The 22,216-nt window shown below is 47.0% G+C and overlaps 1 protein-coding gene across 2 annotated transcripts in view; it reads right to left on the reverse strand.

Moving 5' to 3' along the window:
* Positions 1-1,952: 1,952 nt before the first annotated feature.
* Positions 1,953-22,216, reverse strand: part of Slc20a2 (solute carrier family 20 member 2) — a 102,731-nt gene continuing 82,467 nt past the window's right edge. For both annotated transcript variants that reach the window (XM_076553642.1, XM_006982998.4), the window contains exons 6-11: positions 17,336-17,452; positions 13,638-13,838; positions 12,777-13,368; positions 8,608-8,793; positions 6,449-6,533; positions 1,953-3,410 (exon numbers count right to left, since the gene is read on the reverse strand). In XM_076553642.1, coding sequence (XP_076409757.1) covers positions 3,249-3,410; positions 6,449-6,533; positions 8,608-8,793; positions 12,777-13,368; positions 13,638-13,838; positions 17,336-17,452 — 1,343 coding nt within the window. In that variant the 3' untranslated portion in view covers positions 1,953-3,248. The remainder of the gene's footprint in view (positions 3,411-6,448; positions 6,534-8,607; positions 8,794-12,776; positions 13,369-13,637; positions 13,839-17,335; positions 17,453-22,216) is intronic.

Here is a 22,216-nt window from a genome sequence, read left to right on the forward strand (position 1 = left end):
TAACCAAGTGCCCTGCTGTAGTGATGTCACTGGCAAAACTGGGCTTCTCTTTTATGGGTTCTTACTCCTAGTAAAATACTTTTAAAATAGGCTCAGAAGGAAGCTTGCAAACCATTTTATGAGGCCTTTATCTGGTGCCCGAAAAAGAAGAGAAAGATGTTTTGAGTTAGAACTCAGAAAAGTAGTCAGGCTTAATAGAGAAGATCTGCAAGTGCCTGCATTAGCAGAGGGGCTTCTGAGCAGTACATTATCTCTTGAAGTGATAATTATTCCTCCCATCTCCTTAGGAAGTCTTCAGGAAAGGCAGCTTTGGGGCAGGGGGGATTGGCCAGGTGATTGACAGACAACAGCATGTGATATTTGGGGACAGGTCAAAGGTGGGACTCAATTCTATTCTTTTGACCTAGAACTTAGTTTAATAGGCCTCAACAGAGCACCGACGCATCCATATTTCACATGATACTTTAAGTAATAAGGAAGGGCAGTTTGTGATCCCTCATCTGGCCTCTTGCCATGCAGACGGTGCTGGCCTCTGCCTCCTAAGTGTTGGATTTTACTACGTATTCTGTTGCTTGAGAACTCTGTAACTTAAGACGAAGAGGTGGGCGAACTTACTTAAAAATTACCCATTGAAAATTAATATAAATGTGTTTAGATACTTATAGGTTCAGGCTCTCAGGAAAGGTAAGACGAGTGTGAGGCATGATGTCCTTCCTGAGCATGGTTTTCTTGTCCCCAAGGCAGCCTTCCTCTGCATGGGAAGTTTGTCTGACACATACAAAGATGTCAGAGACTTAGGAGTTCCCTGGAGACTCCGCATTCCTTCCCTTGGGGGACATGGCAACACCCTCTCCTGGAGCAGAGAGCTTCCACAACCTCTGTGTGGCCTGGACATTGGCTGTAAGGTGGAGTCTGTCGGAGTGGACTTTCCCTCCTCTCCCTGGACAACATACAAAGTAGCCATCTCTTTATCAGTCAGATAACAGGCTTGGGGCAGAGTCCTGGGCGAGGCTTCTTTCACATTGCTAGATATGCATAACACTCCCACCCACTCACCCACTTCCGCTCCTGGGATCAGCCTTGCCATCTGCCTGCTAGGGCTTCCTGATGCTCAGGGGGCCCTTCTGAGGCAGGGATTGCTGCCTGAGACCAGCAGGCCGTGTGGCCTGCATGGTGCTTGCTTACACTTGTGCTTTTCTTTTCCTTTTTACTTTCTTTATTTTTATTTTATGTGCATTGGTGTTTTGCCTGCATGTATGTCTGTGTGAAGGTGTGGGATCCCCTGGAGGTAAGGTTACAGGTAGTTGTAGGCTGCCACGTGGGTGCTGGAAAATGAACCCAGGTCCTCCAGAAGAACACTCAGTGCTCCCAACGGCTGAAACATCTCTCCAGCCCTGTGCTGTTATTTTCTTAACCATGTGATAGGAGACTGAGTTCCTGAGACCATCAAAAGCAGGAAACAAGGTGCCATTTTAGAGTAGAGGATTTCGGATCTGGTAGTGGAGATGAAAGCGTCACACCTGGATGGTGGTGCTTATCTGGTACCCACCCAGCTCCTGGGTAGCATCATTGCTGCCGCAGTGTGGAACATGAAAGGTTTCACTCTGAGCTTCCCAGCTTGAGAAGAGACCCGTGGGAGCCTACAGAAACGAAGAGCCCAGCAGGTGAGCTCCACACGGGAACGTGATCTCCCGTCACCACTGTCCTGATCAGACATATCTCTGGCCAGCCAGTTTCATCATGGTGGGGTGGATGAGGATGTTCACTGTGGGGATGCCTGCAGACAGGGGTGGGGGCATTCTTCCCCTTCCTAGTTTTATGTATCGGTTCTGTACAAACATGGAAGAAGAGAAGATACAGAGGAAAGTTCAACAACAAGTATTTGAAAACTGCAAGTTGTATAGTTTTGATTTTTGTGGAAACCGTGAAAGAAAAAAACTTCAGAAGTAAACTTTTGAGGGGCACTTTTTTTTTATTATAAATTTAATATGGTTGATTAATGAAAAAATTACAATGAAGTACCGTGAAAATGTATGTCAATATAAAAATATTAGCAGCATTTCCATGGTTTCAGGCTCTTAACGTTTTAGTCACACTGTCTCTCACCATCCGAAGACAACAGTGACGCTGCAGGAGGACTTCAGGTGCTCTACACAGAAAAGGCCTCGGATCCCCAAGCCCAGCGTCCTTTCTAATACTTCCCGCTCGGCCCCAAGTTTCACAGCATCCAGACGCGTCAAAAGCCTCGCTGGCTTTAATGTCTGCGACCAGAATTCCGTGGTTCAGGCTACAGGGCAGAGCAGGGCGGGACACTGGAATTGGACTTGATATGTATGTAGTGTTTAATTATACACCCCTTGCTGTGTGCTGTCCACGCTGGTGACGGTGAAAGGCCACTGAACAAGCTTCCCAGGACCTGGGATGGCAGCGGTGTGGCTGCTGCTGGTGGGCGGCTGGTGCTTCCAGCCACACACACTGCTCTGGCGGAGTTCAGAGCTTGCCTGGCTGATGGACCAGGTTCACTGCAGTGGCCAGTGGAAAGGGAAACACACAACATGAAGATATAATACTGGCAACTTATCCCCTATTTCTTTGGTACTTTCTAAAATTCTCCAATCAGTAAAGTATAAGGGAAGCAAGAGCGTTAAAATTACAGTTTAAGTATTTACAAATGCAATAGTGATCCATTACACAGTAACTCATACACAGCTTCCGAACACATTCCTCAGGGAAAGCACTTGTGAACACCTGTCCCAGCATATGCGATCACACAAGGGCCTGAGAACTTGCCCAAGTTTGTATGAAGTATACTGTATCTCACTCATATTACAGTATATTTAAAAAAGGATTTCATAACCTACACTTTAATAAAAGTTTTTAACACTTGCCAGTGCTGAAATCATTATATACAGTTAGCAGAATATTGCATTCTGGGCAATACTCTTCACTTTCATTCTGAGTTTGTTTGAAATAAATGCTACATATTCTAGGTACACAATATAATAAGTAACTGCACCACATCATGTCATCACAATATCAGTTTGATATATACTACTATGTACAGTAGTTAGGTTAATTCTGGAAGATGAACTTCTGTGGCCGGGGTAAGCAGTGTGTGGAGGAAACCGTTATCTGGAAGGTGTGTGGGAGGGTGTGTATGTGTCAAAAAAGAGGAGGGGTGGAGAGGTGTGAACACACCTGCCCATGTTCGACTATCCATTCACCGGCTGGAAGACACAAAATCACACCTATGATAGGAGGATTCCGTACATGAAGATAGCCATGATAGCAGCACTGAATAATCCAGCCACAGGGACAGTCACAAACCAGGCCACAAAGATGTTCCGGAAGAGGTGCCAGTCCACAGCCTTCCGAGAGCGTATCCAGCCCACAGCTACCACTGAGCCCACCTGTAGAGGCAGAAACATCATATGCAAAGGTGAGACACCGAGGAGAGACCTTCACCAACAATGACCTTTTGGTTATCGTCATGTACATCACGTACCCCGAACCCTTCCTCATCAGTTTTCTATGGAGATCATTTTGTATTTTCATAATTTATGCTATGACACTATCCTCATTCTGTGAGGCTCCAAGAACACTTCTGCTGGGCAGCATTCAGGACTATAACTATACTCTTTACCATCAACAGCATGCCCTAACTTCCTTTCTACCTTTCAGCATATGCTTGGGTCTTCTCCATGTACGTCCCTTACATTTCCTTACAATTTTAAAATTATATTTATATTTATTTATATCACATTTATGTGGGTGCGCACATGCCATAGCATGTGTGTGGGGGTCAGAGGCCCACACTGGGGACTCATTGCTCTTCTTCCAACACGTGGGTATTAGGGTTAGCGCTCAGGCTGTCGGTCTCGGTGGCGACAGCCCTGCTTCTCACCAGAATTGGTGTGAAAGCATCCTGCTCCCCTGCAACTCTGCAGTCTCTGTGTGTGCACCCCCGTTTGTTACACTTTCTAACTGGCTGTTGTTGATAATCAAGCTCTAGCTTTTTGTATTTTCATCTTGGACGTGAGCAGTTTTACCCTAGGAGCGTCATGTGGTCTTTCTGCACCTAACATCCCATGTGGTCCTACTCATGTGAAGGACCTACTCATGTCAACAACTATCCTTATACTGCTTATTATTCCAAAGAAACAAAACCGGTTATGTGACTACTATAGACACTTGGATAACAATAACATACATATGTCTTTAAGGTCTTGTGCACATTAGATATAAGTATCTTAATAAAATGTCCATATAGTCTAAATATTGGGCAAATTATACTTTAAGATGAAAATGAAAGTTTAATTTTTATTTAATTCATTAAGTAATTAATCTTTTCGAGACAGGGTCTCACTATGTGCCCTGGCTGCCCTGAAACTTGCTATAGAGACCAGGCTGCCTCACACTCAAGAGATTCTGCCTACCTTTGCCTCTTGACCACTGGGATTGAAGGTGTGAACTACCACGCCTGACCTAAGAGTTTAGCTTTAAAACCAGTGTCTGTATAGATGTGCACCCAATGGGTTGCACTGTGACATTTCCATACACATGTATGTAAGGCACTTTGATAATCATGTTCTCTATAGCTCTCACTGTCCCCCAGATCTCTAATCAAGCCCCCCTTAAGAGAGGTTAGACTCTGGAGGCAGGAGTTCTCCACTATGGCTGTGAGTTACAGTCTAGAGTTTCATGTTATTAGCAAAATCATACTGTCTGGTGTAGGGCTTTCCGTTAGTGCGGAGGAGACGGTTAATAGGTGAGTCTGAGCAGCTGGAAACGTCAGGCAGGTGTGACCGTGTCTGCCTATGACACGGTGGAAAGTGGGCAGCTGAGACGGCTCGGTGGGGAAAGGTGCTTGCCTCTAAGGCTAACAAAACGAGTTCAATCCCCGGGCCCTACATGATGGGCCTTTGATCTCCACTTGAGTGTCGTGTGTACGTACACACACACACACACACACACACACACACACACACACACACACACACACGCGCGCTAAATACAATAGAAAAGTGAAAAGCTAAATGCCTTTTCCTTGGGAGAGCACATATGTAGGGTGCTTCCTCAGTAGTGGTCCCAAACAGCACAGAGAGCTAAAATGAGGTGATGAATGGGCAGATGGTCGCTTTCTATAGTCCACACAGTTGTGTGTTCTTTGAAGTATTTCAGTGAGCCCATGCTTCTTTGAGGATTTTTATTTTATTTTTTTGTCGTACCATGGATTGAATTCTGGGCCTCTGTTGTACAGGTACGCAGTCTATCGTTAAGTTGCGTCACGAGACCCTTCCATTGTTTTAAAAACAACCGAGACTGGAACAGTCTCAGATGCCGAATGGGGGTGCCAATCTTTCCTTAACCCCCCCCCCCCCCCCCGTACTAGGGATAACAGAGCACCATGCTAGCCCCGTGGTGGGAAATGCTTCTTTTTTTTTGGTTTTTCGAGACAGGGTTTCTCTGTGTAGCTTTGCGCCTTTTCCTGGAACTCACTTGGTAGTCCAGGCTGGCCTCAAACTCACAGAGATGCACCTGGCTCTGCCTCACAAGTGCTGGGATTAAAGGCGGGGAAATGCTTCTTAACCCTCTGTGCTTCAATTCCCACATCTGCAAGACTGAGGAAATGCCAGTGTTCTCCTCCAAAGGTTCTTGCAATGAGCGAAGGCGTCAACATTCACACTGCACTTCCACAGTGCCCGGTGGGCGGGCACCTGCCTCATACATGGGAGTCAAGTTGGTTGCTATGGTGATGTATGCTAACTGACCACAGTTGGGAGGGATGGAACACTCGCTGAAGAGTGGATCCCTGGTCCTATCGGATATAAGCTGTAGGACCTTTGGGAAGTGGCTCGGTCCTGAGAGCCCGAGTTTCCTCAGCTGTCTGTCATCTGTGAATGACAGGACGGAGCACCACAGCCGCACCAGGAGCTACCTCCTGCCCCTTATTTGGAATGGACTCTCAGGAAACAGAGTCACTCAACACCATGTAAGGGGCAAACCAGAAGTAGCCACATCCTCTAATTGCTCTGACAGAATTTCTGTCTACCTCTGTTTCCTGCCACTGCGAAGGTCCGTTCTGCGCAGTGGCAGGAACTGAATGGTGCATCTCTGGTGAACCCACAGACATGCTTGGTGCACATGACTTCAGAAGGGGATCCAGGTGGAACAGTGAGGGGCACAGGGCAAACAGAAGCTCTCACTGGTGCCCAGAAAGCAAAGCCTCAGCAACAGGTGCCATGCTGGGGATGCGGAAGGATTAGGAGAGGGGCGTTCTAGGGGAACAACCACCCCTGCTTCCTCCTCCTCGCTATCCAACAATGTCCTGGCAGGCAGTCCCACAGCAACCACGCAGAGTCTAGCAGCCTTTTTTCCAGATCACTTGGTGCCGCTGGACTGATCTGCCACCCCTCGGAACGGCAGTCTCCGGCTGGCAGAGACCTACCTTGCAGTGTGTGGTGCTGACGGGAAGTCCAATGTTGGAGGCGATCACCACGGTGAAGGCAGAGGCCAGCTCAATAGTGAAGCCGCTGTGGGGGCAACAGGAAGACAACGTCACAGGAGCTCTTTGTGTGGCCTTGCCGACACCCTGTGGCTGCAGAGGCCTTGCCAGAACATTCTGTAAGCTGGTTATGGACTGCTGCCTGAGCCAGATGACCATGAGGAGAACAAGACACTGTTGCTCACAGCAGGGCACTGGGCTGTGCAGCTGACATCCAGTGACCTTGTTTTCCTAACATGTTTTCCAATCTGAAGTGTGGAACTGGGTCAGAAATTCCTGCTGCGCGCTAAGACGATAAATTGCTCGTTCCTAAAGGGGCACGGGAACAACTAGGTTCTCATCTTGAAAGTGTGAACTTATTACAAAAAAGGAACCTCCAGGTGACTGATTTGTCTTCAATTCCGTCTTCTAAAACAATCTCTTGTTAAAATGGATTTTAAGGATGGGGAACTGAAAACCAGAAACAAAAGGAAACACAAACCCCCTAACGTGTTTTAAAAAGAAACAGAGAAACAAAGATTTCCTACAACTGAGAGTTCTGAGTTTTAGTTGTCCTCTGTAAGCTGAGATGTTATTTAACCCGCAGTACATCCAAAGACTCCACAGCAGAGCGACTATGACACTTCAGACCCCACCGAGGACGGCAGAGGTGCATGCCCCCAAATCCTGGGGGACAGGTGAGATCTCAGGGCTTGAAAATTTGGGGGACAGGTGGGTACCACATTTTGGAGTTTCTGGTCCCCCCCCCCAGGCCCATGCCAAAGGCCTGGTCCCGAGGCTGCTGCCACTGAGAGTGACATACGGGGGTGTCTGGTCACTGGGGCAGATCCTTGAGGGGTGTAGGACTCAGGCCTTTCTGATGGCTGCTTTTGCTTCTTGGCTATGAGGTGTTTTGTTTTTTTTTCCCCCCGTGACAAGAGGCTCCCACCATGATGTGCACTTTTCTATCCACCTGAAGAATGAGGACAAGACTGGACCAAGACCTGTAGAAGTGTGAGCCACAGCGAACCTTTTCTCTGTCTACACTGCTTACCTCAGGTGTTTTGTATTGGCAACAGAAAGCCGACTAACAGAAAAGACACAGGAGAGTGGTGTGACTAGAGAGTTCTGGAGAAAGGCAGGCCTCAGGCTCCAGCTGGCACCTGTGTTTTGTGCTTGCTCTCTGGACCTCACACGGCATTAGAACATCTGGATAGATCGGGAACTACAGCCGTCTCCTCGTTCTCCCTGCTGCTCTGCTTCAGGGTCTTCCTGGCTCCATCCTGGTGCCAGTGTAGACGGTAGCAGGGGGGTTATGGTGAGGAAGGGGCTGACTGGTGGAGAGTGGGATACGGTGGGGTCCCTCTGCCCTTTCTTACTGTGTGACTATCAGTACAGAAGAGCAGCACAAGACATGTGGTAGTCTGAGTGTACCTGGCCCCCCCATAAGCTTGTAGGGAATGACACTATCAGGAGGTGTGGCTTTGTTGGGGTGGGTATGGTCTTGTTGGCGGAAGTGTGTCACTGTGGGGGCGGGCTTTGAGGTCTCCTATGCTCAAGCTACTCCCAGTGTCACAGTCCACTTCCTGTTGCCTTTGGATCAAGATGTAGCCGCACCATGTCTGCCTGCACGCTGCCATGATGATAGTGGATTAAACCTCTGAAACTGTGAACCACCACCTCGGTGAAATGTTTCCCTTTATAAGAGTTGCCATGGTCATGGTGTCTCTCCATAGCAATAGAAATGCTAACTAAGACAAGAAAGCTCTGATATGTTGACTCACTCTCTGCAGTGAGCCCCACCTCAAAGCCCTGTCTGTAGACCTAACCTGTATAGGTGTAGTGGTATTTGGTCCATCCATGACCTTGGGCTATATGGCCCAAAGGAGGCGGTGATTCCTGCCATTGTATGTGACCTCTTATAAGGAGTTGGAGAAGGGTCACATGCTTTTTCTTCCTGCTCCTGCTTATGAGGTGGTTTTGCTCCTGGTCGGATCGGAGGACAACTTCTGCTGTCTACCCCATTCTGTAATTGTGAGTGTATTTCCTCAATTTATATCTTAATAAATTCTGTTACCACTTTAACAGGCTCACGTAGATTGATCGTAATATACAGGCCTCACCTGGACGGTGTGATTGGAGTGAGGTCCTTCCCCATGGTCTGGATCACTCTTCTCCCCCAGACCCAGAGACCTGTGCAAATCCCAACTCCTCCGTAAAACAGCAGCCAGACCGGGGTCGCGGCTTCTTGCATAACTCCACCTTGTTCGTAGATCAGCCACAAAGCCACGAGGGGGCCGATTGCATTGCTGGTTAAAAAAAGGGGGGGGGGGGCGGGGAGGGAGGTTAATTTTACACAGGCATGGCCCATACACACCCCAGAGTGACTTCTCAGTTTGAAAATTAGCTAAATCTCACTGCATTGTAGCTTACTCATAGAATCTAGGGGGATAACATGACTTACTGATATAAACAACATACCAGAAAATTGGCCATCTTGACCATTTTAGGTAGAGTTAAACAGAGTAAGTGTAATTACCTGATTGTGAAAAGGCACTTAAAAAAATCATGTGGAGTAAATACAACGACCAAGTTGTTATTATTATTTTGATTTTTTCGAGACAGGGTTTCTTCGTGTAGCCTTAGCTGTCCTAGTCCGGGCTGGCCTTGAACTCACAGAGATCCGCCTGCCTCTGTCTCCCGAGTTCTGAGATTAAAGGTGTGCGTTACTGCTGCTGCTGCCGCCACCCAGCCAAGAAGCAAGTTCTTTTTCTCTTTCCTTTTTTCTCAAATGCCTTTCCATTTCCACTGCCATCTCCGCTGCTTCTGACTCTAGCTCCGAGCTTGGACAGATGAGTCAGTCCTCACATGGTGGCCACGGATCTTTACAACTGGCCTGGAAGCCAGGCACTGTCCCTCTGTCACATGAGAATGCCATGGCCGCCGTGCTGCAGGTGGAGGCTGCTTAGACATGCTTGTCCTCTCCCCTGGACACTACTGTCCCCCAGGTCCATGACCCCCATGTACACAGCACGGTCAGAGTTCTGACATACGGGTTTTTAGTGGTCCCTCCAGATCTAGTCCCACCCTGGTTGGCTGCTGTGTGGACACAGTGTGGCTTGAGGGTCAGCATGGAGAGGCTTCCAAGTCGGCTCCGCTCCAGCTCTGTGACTCTGGGCACGTCACTTCACATTTCTCAGCTTCGGGCCCACCTTTCAAAACACCACTCGCCTAGCTCAGAGGTGATCTCACGAGGATGATGGCCAACTGCAAACGGTTTCGTACTGAGTCCTGGCAGGTACTTCATAACCGTTCCCCAGGTGACTCTGTTGTCAGATTATTATTTCTAGAATCCGGCTTTTTGTCAGATGACATGGTTTAAAAGCCTCAGGCAGTCCCCGAGTTGTAAGCAACTGCTCTGGACTCTGTCATCTTAAGAGTGACTGTTGTGGGAATAATAGTACTTTCCATGCCTATGTTTTTCTGAGCTCTCTAGCGAGAGGTTAACCTCCTAAGGGCTCACACTGTTTTTACACTGGAAGACAAGTGCCAGCTGAAAGCTAACAGGGCCTTTCCCTAGCCCTTCTCACAAGACAGCAGTGGAGGAAAGTAGTTCCTCATTCTGTCCCCCACCACGCAGCCCTTCTGGAAAGACCCTCAGACGACGACGACCCCTTTACTCGAGGCCCTCCAAGGCGGTGGTCTACCAGAGCAGGCCTCCCAAAAGGCAGCAGTCCCATAACACTCTTGTCCATGTCACAGGACACTCTGATGTTGTTGCATTGATATGGCGTCACTGGTGTTTCTGGGAACAGTGACAAGTGATAGATGGGGACGTGTCACTGGGCCATATCGTCTTCTAAGGGAGGCACTGTCTCGCCTATCTTATAGGGGATAAAAGCGCAGCAGCAAGGTTGTTGCTGTTAACTGCAGTGTTGCTATAGGATGTTGTACAGAATGGCTCCCCACATTTTAGGCAAGCAGGGTTCACTGAACTCCAGCCCCATCCCAAAGAGGTAACGTATACAACATTTCCTCTCGGCAATATGCCGATCCTGTTATCCATTCATCTTTCTAGACATGGAAAGTTATACACAGGTATAAGGTATACAATAGCAGGTATTCAATCTTTTGTTTGATGTTTTGAAACATCTTTGAAGTCAAACTTTTAAAAAATGAACAGAGAAAAGACTGAAGAGGCGTGGATATGATCCAGTGACTGTTAAATATCCACGAAGAGTGGACTCCTGCTGAATATCCACAAAGAGTGGACTCCTGCTAAATATCCACAAAGACCCAGTTCCTGCTAAATATCCACAAAGAGTGGACTCCTGCTGAATATCCACAAAGAGTGGGCTCCTGCTGAATATCCACGAAGAGTGGACTCCTGCTAAATATCCATGAAGAGTAGACTTCTGCTAACTATCCACGAAGAGTGGACTCCTGCTAAATATCCACAAAGAGCCAGCTCCTGCTAAATATCCACAAAGAGTGGACTCCTGCTAATATCCATGAAGAGTGGGCTCCTGCTGAATATCCACGAAGAGCCGCTGTCTCCCATCTCACTCCATGAAGCTGCAGGGCTCAGGGTGTCCACGCTGCTTCTTCCCTTCCCTTCCTGCACTCCCAGGATTTCTACCCTGCTCCTCTGCCTTTCGGGCATAGGCACTCCCTCATCTGTACCCAGCCTGATCGTTCCTGAGTGCAGATCCCCATCCCCCACCCCCACCCCCCGCCCCACTAACGTGGCTGTCATTTAGATGTTACAGGCATCTTCAGGTTTATATCAGCCCTTTCTGGGTCATACTTCCCAGCATGGCAGATCATCCTCTCATTTGTTAGAGCCCAAATTGTTGGGTTAGGTTTCCTTCCTTCATACCTGTGTCTAATTTAGCAGTTCTCAACCCGTGAGTCTTTCACAGGCCTAAGACCATCTGTATATCAGACATTTACATTACTATTCATAACAGTAGCAAAAGTACAGTGATGAAGTAGCAACGAAAATAAATATGTTGGGGGGGGGTGACTACAACATGAGGAACTGTATTAAAGGGTCACAGCCTTAGAAAAGTTGAGAACCACTGGTCTTCCACTGGTCCCACATTCAAAATAATATATCCAGACCCTGGCTACTGTACCATCTCTCTGCTCCGGGGCTTGCTGTTTCTTCTTGGATCATTGTTAGTAACATCTTAACTGCTCTCCTATCCCCTCAGCACAGTCACAGAGTAAGCCAGAGGGATCCTGTTAAATGCATAGTCCATTAGCCTGTCAGCCCTTCCAGTGGCTCCCTCTTCTCTCAGAGTGAAAACTTCCTTCTTCCGAAAACTTACTTCCTTAAAGATTTAAAAGTACTTATTTATTTTGTGTATATTTTTCTTGATAACGTATGTCTGTGCACTCTGTGCATGCCTGGTGACCATGTAGGCCAGAAGAGGGCACCGGATCCCCTGCAACTGGAATTAAGGATGGCTGTGAGCCACCACACAGGTGGTGGGAATTGAACACAGGTCCTCAGCAAGAGCGTCAATTGCTCTTAACTGCTGCGCCATCTCCCCAGCCCCTGGACAGCTCATTGAAGTGGCTGTGTAGTCCAGGCTAGTCCTGACTTCCTGGGGTCAAGCAAACACCCTGCCTCAGCCTGCAGAGCAGTCAGGACTCAGCTGCACACCACCATGCCTAGCAGAACACAATGCCGTCACGGTTCTCCATGACTGTACCATGACTTGATTCAGTCTCCACTTTCCCCTGTCCGAGGTCTCCTGCTCTTTGCAGAGTAGCCCAGGCAGGCTCCACTGCACCCTGTGCATCTCCTCTTTGCTCTTCCTGACCGGGTCACATGGCCGGCTCCCTCACCTCCTTCAGACCCTGCTCAGTGAGCTTCCCCATGCAGCTAGCTGACTTATCACTGTGACCCCCTTTCTACTCTCTAGTGCATCCTGGGTACTTATATGTGTGCTTACTGTCTGTGCTCCCTTTTGCCCAGTGGCAGGGACTTCTGTATCCCTGCATGGAGTAGACCGACCCTTATTGTGTGTATATATATATATATATATATATATATATATATATATATATATATATATAGTATATAAATGAGTAAGATATGCACCTCGAGCTGGGCGGTGGTGGCGCACGCCTTTAATCCCAGCCCTGGGAGGCAGAGGTAGGCGATCTTTGTGAGTTCGAAGCCAGCCTGGTCTACAGAGCGAGATCCAGAAAAGGCGCAAAGCTACACAGCGAAACTCTGTCTCGAACGCCCCCCTTCCAAAAAAAAAAAAAAGATATGTACCTCACATCATTGCCACCATGAGCAAAGGACCCAAAGCAGGCAGTGAGGACTTGCAGGAAGTGGAACAGCAGGTGGACCTCTGCGGTGTCCTTCTCCTCCTTCTCTTCCTCCGTGGGGTCCTCGTGAGGCTGGTCGGGATCCCCCAGCTCAGAGGCCAGCCTCATTTCCACGCCGCCCTCTTCGGCCTCGATCTCTGCCTCGGCGACCGCATTGCAGTAGCTGGAGTAGCTGTCGTAGCGGAGCCTCTTCTTGGAGTAGGACACGGTGTCGCCCACCAGCTTCTCGCTGTCCTCGGGGGCGGAGGAGGCGTCCGCGGCTCTGAAGGTGGTGTGCACGGGCATGCCGCAGATGGCCGCCGTGTAGCAGGTGTAGCTGTTGTTCCGCCGGAGCAGCCGGTAGTTGTTCTCGGGAGCCGGCTTCTCCTCGGAGCCTTTGTCTCCGTGGATTCTATGCAGCAAGTCTTTGTAGAGCCCCGAGTCTTTGTGAACGGTGTGATAAACATGGCCGTCGTTTCTCATGTGGCCTTCGAAGCCGAACGTGCCGTTGGAGATGGGTGACTTTGCGGAGCCATGGGTCATGGAAAGTGCCCGACCTGAAAATAATTTAGGGAGATGCTTATTTAGGGTTCGGGGCGCGGGGTGGGGGCGGGGGGATGGCCCTCAGTGGAAAATCACATGCTCAGCATGCACACGGCTCTGGGTTAGGTCCCTGTCCATCAAAAGCATACAACATGAAATTTGGGGACACTTTTGTACCCATGCTGGGGCTGGCTGGTTACCTCCTGAGGTCTTCCCGTGTTGTCCCCAAGCTCTCCCAGTTAGCCTTACCATAGGCTGTCCAAGCTCTCCAAGTTAGTCTTACCATAGGCTGTCCGGGGGTGGTTCCCTGTTGACGTGCCTTCCGAGGGCCCCACGGCCTCCCCAGCCGGGCTGGTGAGGGGCACAGCACTGTCATCGCTGGCTTTGGCACCAGGGAGCTCCTTAAAGGGGGACTCCACCTCCTGGGCTTTACTGAGGCTTTCGTCAGAAGTGCGCGATAAGGCCCTCTCTTTTTCTAATTTGCCTAGAGAAAATACAGAAGTAAGTACAGATTTTGGAAATGAATTCTTTTTCTTTTAAAAAGAAATATTAAAAATGATAATAATAAATAAAAATGAATAAATATTAAAATGTGAACGTATCTTTTTACACTTTGGTATTTACCTCAGAAACAAAATGTTATATATGTTTGGCTTGTTTTTTTGTTTCTCAAGACAGGGTTTCTCTGTGTAGCCCTGGCTGTCCTGGAACTCACTCTGTAGACCAGGCTGGCCTCAAACTCAGTGATCCACCTGCCTCTGCCTCCTGAGTACTGGGATTAAAGGTGTGTACCACCACCACCAGCTCAATCAATGCTCTTGAAGACAGCTATTAAGTAAATGATGGGTACTTACGCCTGACTTATTAGTATATCCAAACCCAACAAAAGACAGTTAAATTTGATTGCCCAGGCCTCTCCCAGGGCTGACATTCTATAAATCTACAACCCTTCTAGACAGACTAGCCTTAGAGTTACTGAAATGTTTATTATTCTTATTGTCTTTAAATATATTAATCTAATACATTTGTTCTTTTTTCTTGGTCAATAAATTATTGGTCTCAGATTTCTTTTTATCAAATCAGATTCTATAAAACAAGTAAGCCTTTTTTCCTCAAAAGGAACAAGGAGATTCCATTTACTTGAAACAGGAAGCTGGGGCCATGGCCTCCGGAACTGTTTACAGACAGTTGTGAGCTGCCTTGTGGGTGCTGGGAACCAAACCTTTGCCTTCTGCAACAACGCCAGTACTCTAGGCCTCTGAGCTCTCTCTCCAGCTCCTTCATGATATGATATGATATGATATGATATGATATGATATGATATGATATGATATGATATGTGAAGGCAGTGTCTGCAGAGGCCAGAGGCACTGGATTCCCCTGGAACTGGAGTTATTAGGCACTTGTGAGCTGCTCAAGGTGGGTGCTGGGCCTCAAATACAAATTGAACCTGGGTCCTCTGGAAGAGCAGACATGCTCTCAACTGCTGAGCCATCTCTCCATCCCCATAAAATTTCTTAGTCTTAACATTCACACACAGGAAGGAGGCTGCCTTTGCGTGTGTGTGTGATTCTGAGTTTCCGAAGAGGCGCCATGACGAGGGGGACGTAAGACGTCCCCACAGCCCCATCCATCTACTCCTCTGCTCAGCCCTGCCTGAGACAACCACTGCCCTTATCTTCCGCCCTCCGGTTTTGCGTTTTCCAGAAAGTCTTTCGGATGACATCACAAGGTAGGTAACTATCTGAGGAGGCTTCTTTCACTCAGCACACCGCCCTCACCACTCGTCTACGCTGGCACACGAGTGGCCGTCAGTTCCCTGTCATTGCTGAGCACTAACTACACTGTGGAGCCACACTTCATTTATCCTGCCAATCATCTGTAGGGGGAGGGTTTCCGTTCTGAGTGACAGCAATCAAGGTGCTATAAACACCCGTGGGCAGTTTTTGTGGGAGTCTCGGTTTTTATTTCTCTGGGGAAATCCCTAGGAGTGGTTAGAAAAATGTTTGTGGCCTGTGATGTGTAATCTAAGAACTGCCGAGATGTCCCTTGCGCCACTCTGTATTGCTAGCGCTGGGGACATCTGGAAGGTTCTAGCTGTTGTTGTTGTTAGTGGTGGGGTTTTGTTTTTTTTTTAATTCTTCTCCCAGTTAGCATGGCCATTCAAATGGTATGAAGTGATATCTCATGCTCACTGTATTTTGTATTCCTTGATTGTTAGTGTCAGGGAACCTTGCATGGGTTCATTTGACACTTACATCTCTACTCTGGTGAAATGTGTTCAAACATTTTGCTCTATCTGGAGAGCGAGCTCAGACATTAAGAGTGAGTACCGCTCTTCCAGAGGACCCAAGTTTGGTTCCCAATACCTACTTGGGTTGCTCACAAACAGCCTCTGCCTTTAGCTACAGGGGTGTCTAACACCTTTGGCCTTTATGGGCCTCTGCACTCACGTGGACAAACTCCCACACAGAGATATACATGTATATATGATTAAAAATAATACAAATACATTGCTCATGTTTTAGTTAATTTTTTTGTTTGTTTTTTTTCAAGACAAGCTTTCTCAGTGTAGTCTTGGCTGTCCTGGAACTCACTCTGTACACCAGGCTGGCCTTGAACTCACAGAAATCCATCTGCCTCCACCATCGCTTGGCAAAAATACCGTCCCTCTTAACAGAAATCTCTGTAATAATTGAATGTCCACACATCAAAGCAAAAGCTGAGTCTTACTATAAACATTATGCCTTATTTTAAAGTTAACTCAAAATGTACCACAAATATAGATGTAAAAATAATAAAGAATTTGGGGAGTAAGAGCTTTTGTGACCTTGGTTAAGCAAAGAACTTTGTCTGTGACACCAAATATGATCCATAGAAGAAATTTACAAATGATACAACATGAAAACTGAAAACTCTTGCTCTCTGAAAACACCATTAAGAGAAACTTTGTGTCATGAAAATATATTAAGAAATTTTTAAGAAAACAACTAAAATGCCAGATGGCAGCAGCACATGCCTTTAATCTCAGCATTCAGGTGGCAGAGGCAGGTGGATGCCTGAGAGTTCAAGACCAACCTGGTCAACAGAGTATCTCAAAAAACAAACAAATAAACAAACAAAAAAAGACATATATTTTCTCCACTGAACCACCAGTTTTGAAATATATTAGCCATATTTGTGTGGCCTATTTCTCTGGAGTCTGTGTAACTGACCCGTCTGCCTCTTTACAGCACCCCACTGCCTTGTATTGTAATATTATATCTTATTATATAATATTATAATATAGTATTTATAACAAGTCTCGAAGGCAGGAAGTCTCAATCTTCCCACTTCAACACTGTCAACACTATACTAGCTTTCTGTATAGACTTATGAAGAGCTTAAGTAGAGAGCTATAAAATATTATGCTGGGATATTGATTACACTTATGTTATATATACATAAATCAACTTGCAAAGAACCAATCCTTTGGCTGCCATGAATCTTCCAGTTGGAAAGTGTTTGTCTTCATTTATCTTCGTGCTCTTCTGAACACAGATTTTCAGACTGAGATGTGCCCACACTGAAGTATAATTACAAGGCCCATTCCGCAGTCAGCCCACCATGAAGCTGTAAGAACTCAGGTTATTTCACTTGCACTCACTGGCCTTTTAATTTAGCCGCTCTTGCCACAACATGCTATCTTTTATGGTAGCTGTTTGCATTTCCCCAAAGACAGATGTTTTCTACCAAGCTGGCAGAACCTGGCTGTACTGGTTCACTTAAGAGTTATGCTTGAAAACAAATAATGATGCTCACGTGGGTCACAAACTATCAAGAAACAAGTGGAGAGCCAGAGGCTGGAGTCTGCATCCCAGCACCGTTCTGGGAACCTGTCACCTCCAATTCCTTCAGCCTTAAGGAGACTTGTTTGTTTACATAGGAAGCCCCAGGAATCGAGAGCAGGGTTGTAATTCGGAAGAATAAAGACCTGCTTACCTGCTATTTTCCTCCTCATCCACGGACACACGAAGAGCCACACGAAGAAGGCAAACAGCAGAGCGACGCCCAGGGAGATGAGTGCTATGGCCCAAATGGGGAGCGACAGACCCAGCACTGGAAAGGAAGTGAACAGCAGAGTTGGTACTGGTAGAGCCGCCCACAGCGACTTACCCTCTGCTCCTGCACGATCAGACAAGCCACCCAGATTTTGCACTGAACCAAAATCTCAGGGGCATGAAACCAAACCAAACACGTGGTACACCTGGGGGCAGACGGCAGGACTGTGTTTATGAATGTTATGGTCTTGAGAATCTGTGCTTGTTAGGAATTAACTCTTAAAACGCTATGATGTTGGCACGGTCAGCACAGGAAAGCTGTGTTACCCTGTTTACTGTATGTGCTGTGTCAGCATCTACGCGGACCAGGCAAACATGGCGCTCGCAGTCTTCTGTCCTAACCGACGGCCCCTCCCCATGGTGGGAAGTGGTGGCTCTGTGGATGACGTGGGCTTGTGCCGCCTCTCTGGCTCTTTGCTCGCTTGTCAGCAGTCAATGGATGTTGTCACACCCCTGGTCACATGCATGCACCTCTTTAAAAGTCAGCTTGGAAAGAAATAAAATTCTGGGTGTGGTAGCGCACACCTATAAATCCCACAACCGGGGTAGCAATGGCTGGAGGATCATAAGTGTTAAGTCTCATGAGACAAAACCCCAAACCAAAAAAAAAAAAAAACAAACCTTACAAATGTACCTCTTCCTCAAAAATGTCAATTTAAGAAATCACAACACAGCACACCTGCCCAGTGACCGCCAGCAACGCACTGAGCAGCAATGAGGGCAGGGAGTGCGTGTGGCTCAGTACCAGCATTCTTGCTTAGTACTTTTGTCCCTCTAGCTCCCTGGAACTGTACCTGTTCTCTGTCCCTGGGGACAACAGGTACCTTTCAGAAATATCTACAGGTATAGAACGGAAACATCCATGCTCACACATGAACACCTATGCATATACAGCCAGGAATGAATATCTTACCTCAGCTCTAATTTTTAAGTCATGAATGTGCATGTATGTGAGTCTGGGTGCCTGTAAAGGCCAGTGATATTGGATCCTCCTGGAGGAGCTGGAGTTACAGGGTTGTCCTGGCTAATTTTATGTCAACTTGCCACAAGCTAGAGTCATCTGAAAGGAGGGAACCTCAGTTGAGAAAATGCCTCCGTAAGATCTAGCTGTAGGGCATTTTTTTAATTAGGGATGGATGGGGGAGGGCCCATTGTGGGTGGTGCTGTCCCTGGGCTGGTCGTCCTGGGTTCTATAAGAAAGCAGGCTGAGCCGGGTGGTGATGGCACACATCTTTAATCCCAGCACTCGGGAGGCAGAGGCAGGCGGATCTCTGTGAGTTCGAGGCCAGCCTGGTCTACAGAGCGAGATCTAGGACAGGCACCAAAACTACATAGAGAAAACTTGTCTCAAAAAAAAAAAAAACACAAAATAAATAAATAAATGGATAAATAAATAGATAAATAAATAAAATAAAAAAAAGAAAGAAAGCAGGCCGAGCAAGCCATGATGAGTAAGCCAGTAAGCAGCACCCTCCATGGCCTCTGCATCAGCTCCTGCTCCAGGTCCCTGCCCTGCTTGAGTTCCTGTCCTGACTTCCTTCAGTGAAGAACAATACAGTGGAAATGTAAGACAAATAAGCCCTTTCCTCCACAATTTGCTTTTTGGCCCTGGTGTTTTATCGCAGCAGCAGAAATCCTAACTAAGACAGGGAGGCTGTGAGCCACCTGACATGGGTGCTGGGAATTGAACTCAGGTCCTCTGGAGGAACCGCACAAGTCTTATCCTCTGAGCCATCTCTCCACCTCCTTCTCCAGCCCTATTTCTAAGAGTAAGAATCTTTAGACCAGCCAATGCATGCGTCGTTATGGAGATGCGAACTAGCTGTAGCACACAGTCATGCACGGGAGGCAGCCATACGTGGTCAGAACAAGTTCTGGAGAGAGGAGACCCAGTGTTTTCCACCAAGCTGGCTGACCTGATCACTTCCTTATGCTCAGAAAGAAACAGTAGCAATGTTCACCTGGTCACAAGCTTCCAAGAAAATGTGTGAACCAGAAATAGCAGTGGGCAGCCAGAGGCCTGGACATGTGTTCCAGCAGGGTTTCATTTCATATGTATATATTATATATTAACACTTACAATATATAGTGTAATTATGTAATAATATATAGTGTATATAAGTTACTGGCTTTAAATATGTATGTTTAAATATATTTAATATAATAATATAATATATATATAAAGTAACTTAAAAATATAGTTAAGAATGCCAGTTGTGTAAATTGGAGGCACTTTTAATTGTGAAAGAGAAGTTTTACTGATGTTTCCCTAACTGTTTTGTACAGATTAATCAGCTCAAAGTTACTCAAAGTATTATCGTGCGTTTTTATAACTGTAAGAGCAACATACACAGGAGGTCAGCAAGAATGTTCACAAATATTAAAAACAAAGCGCAGACCTGCCTGGCTTGCTTACGGTTAGCAGGTGGCTGCTGGGGTTTAGACATTTAGATGGATCCACTCCCACAGTCCAGGGACGGCAGGGAGCCATGGCTCCAGACCTCCTCCGGCTGTGCTGTGCTAACCAGCAGCCCAGCCCAGCCCGGGTCCTCCTTAGCTCTGCCCAGGGACTTGATCCCAGAGCGGCTCAATAAGCCATGCAAGGTAACCCTATCACTGGGCTGTGTGTGCACATGAGACCCTGTCTCAAGAAAAAGAAGAAACAAAAACGAGGACCACGCTCAAACCAACGTCCACACACAGCAAAATGTTTCTTCTAAATACGATACTTGGGGCTGCTTCATATACAACACAATCTCTGAGAAAGTACTTTGCATTGGATAGTCTTCCCGGTGAGACTCTCAAATCGTTTCAGATAATCACAACTTCGGGGGGGGGGGGGCAACCAGGCAGCACGGCTGTCCCCCACTGTGGACGGACAAAGTAGGGCACAGCTTGAACGGCTTGTGCTCACTCAGCCAAAAGCGGCTGCCAGGAACCAGCAATGTGAGCCTGGAACTTGTTTTCAGCTCACACCACTAAAGGGCTTTTCATCTCCTGCTCCTCTCATTTTCGAAACAACAAAGAGATGATGATCAACAGTGATTTGGTGCTAACCTCAAACATTTTGGTTCTAATCCAAACCCTCCCCAAAGAAGAAGAAATGACAGAACTTTTAATAATTTCATTGTCATTATTTTGTATTGCATCTCATTTTTTTTGCATATGGTAATCATGAACAGAATCTACAAAATAAATTAAACATATTAAAACTAGTAAGGCTTTAGCCCGGACCAATCTACTTCTGTCTACCGCTGCTTGCTCGTCTACAACCTTCCTTGTCACTGACTCGATGCAGGGTCCACATTTGGTTTCAATTTTGCACATGATACATGCTTTTAAAAATAATATTATCATGACCACAGTGAACCATATGATGTACAAATATGAAATGTTCTTACTACCCTTTCTCCGCTGAGCACACTTTCCTGGAGAAGGAGGGGCAGATTATTTGGTGTGTATCTTTCCGGGCATTTTCTAGGTATGTGTAGAGTGTTACTAAGAGTTGGAAGAGGGGGGTAAGGGAGAGGATAAAGGAAGGAACAGCTAACCCTAAGGGCCACTGGAGGGGTCATATGGAAACCTACTACAGTAGAAGCTTCTTTAAATACATACACATGTGAAAGAAATCTAAACGGAGTCATCAAATCATGGGGGAGACTAAGCCTCAGCTAGACATCTCTCACCACCAAGTAAAACTTCCAGTGCCAAGGATGGGTTAGATCTAATTCAGCTGTTGGCCAAAGGGGCCTCAAAGAAGCACCCCAAAACGCAGACTATTGACAAGGCTATTGGTTGCACAAACCAATGGTCAGGCCCTATTGCTGAAGACAACACCTACATATCTCACAGAACACGAAGAAGGCGAGCTGGTGCCTAACTAGAACCTTTACCCTGCTACTAACTAGTTCTATTCACGGTACTGGAAAGTACTCAGCACACTACCAGAGGAGAAATGGAAACACCAACCTGGCTACAAAACTTGTGATCTACGATGGTGACCTACCTGTATGACACCCTGGTGCAGTAGTGGTACAAAAGTTGTGGGGTAACCAACCGCTCCCTGATTGGATCTAAAGCCTCATGAGATAGAACCCAGGCCTGACACTGCTCATCTGGCTAAGAACCTGAGACCAGATAGGCCATGGTCCCAGGAGAAACCCAGACATTCTATCTTGCTAAAGGAACAGAGCAATAAAATGACTTTAAATGACACTCTGCTATACTCTAGATTAGTGCCTCTCTCAGCCATCATTAGAGACGTTTCCTCCTACAGCAGATGGGAAGTAACACAGAGACACACGACTGGACAATGTGCAGAGAGTGAGAGACCTTGGGACACTCAATCCTAAATGGGATGTCTCCATCAAATGTCTCACCTCGGGGCTCAGGGAACTCTCTGGAAGAGGAGCTGTTAAGATTCTAAGAGTCAGAGGGAGGGGGATGGGTGATACCAAGGAAACAGTGTCTTCCAGACACGATAGGACAGCCACACCCATAAACTCGCAGAGACAGGAACAGCATGCACAGAGCCTGCACAGGTTCAAGCCAGATGGGGGTCCAGCCCTGAGCAGGGGGAGTGGACACAAGCTCCCACCCCTAACTAAGAATCTATCTGCAGTTGACAATGGCTGGCAAAGGCAAACTTAGTTTTCTCCAATACAGTCTCCCTGGTATACAAACCACACTTAAGGGAGGCTCCACGGCCAGCAGGAGATGCCCAACTCAAAATGATCTCCATGGTATTTTTGTACTCTTTTGG

Source organism: Peromyscus maniculatus, chromosome 17 (assembly GCF_049852395.1).
Source record: "Peromyscus maniculatus bairdii isolate BWxNUB_F1_BW_parent chromosome 17, HU_Pman_BW_mat_3.1, whole genome shotgun sequence".
NCBI lineage: Eukaryota > Metazoa > Chordata > Mammalia > Rodentia > Cricetidae > Peromyscus > Peromyscus maniculatus.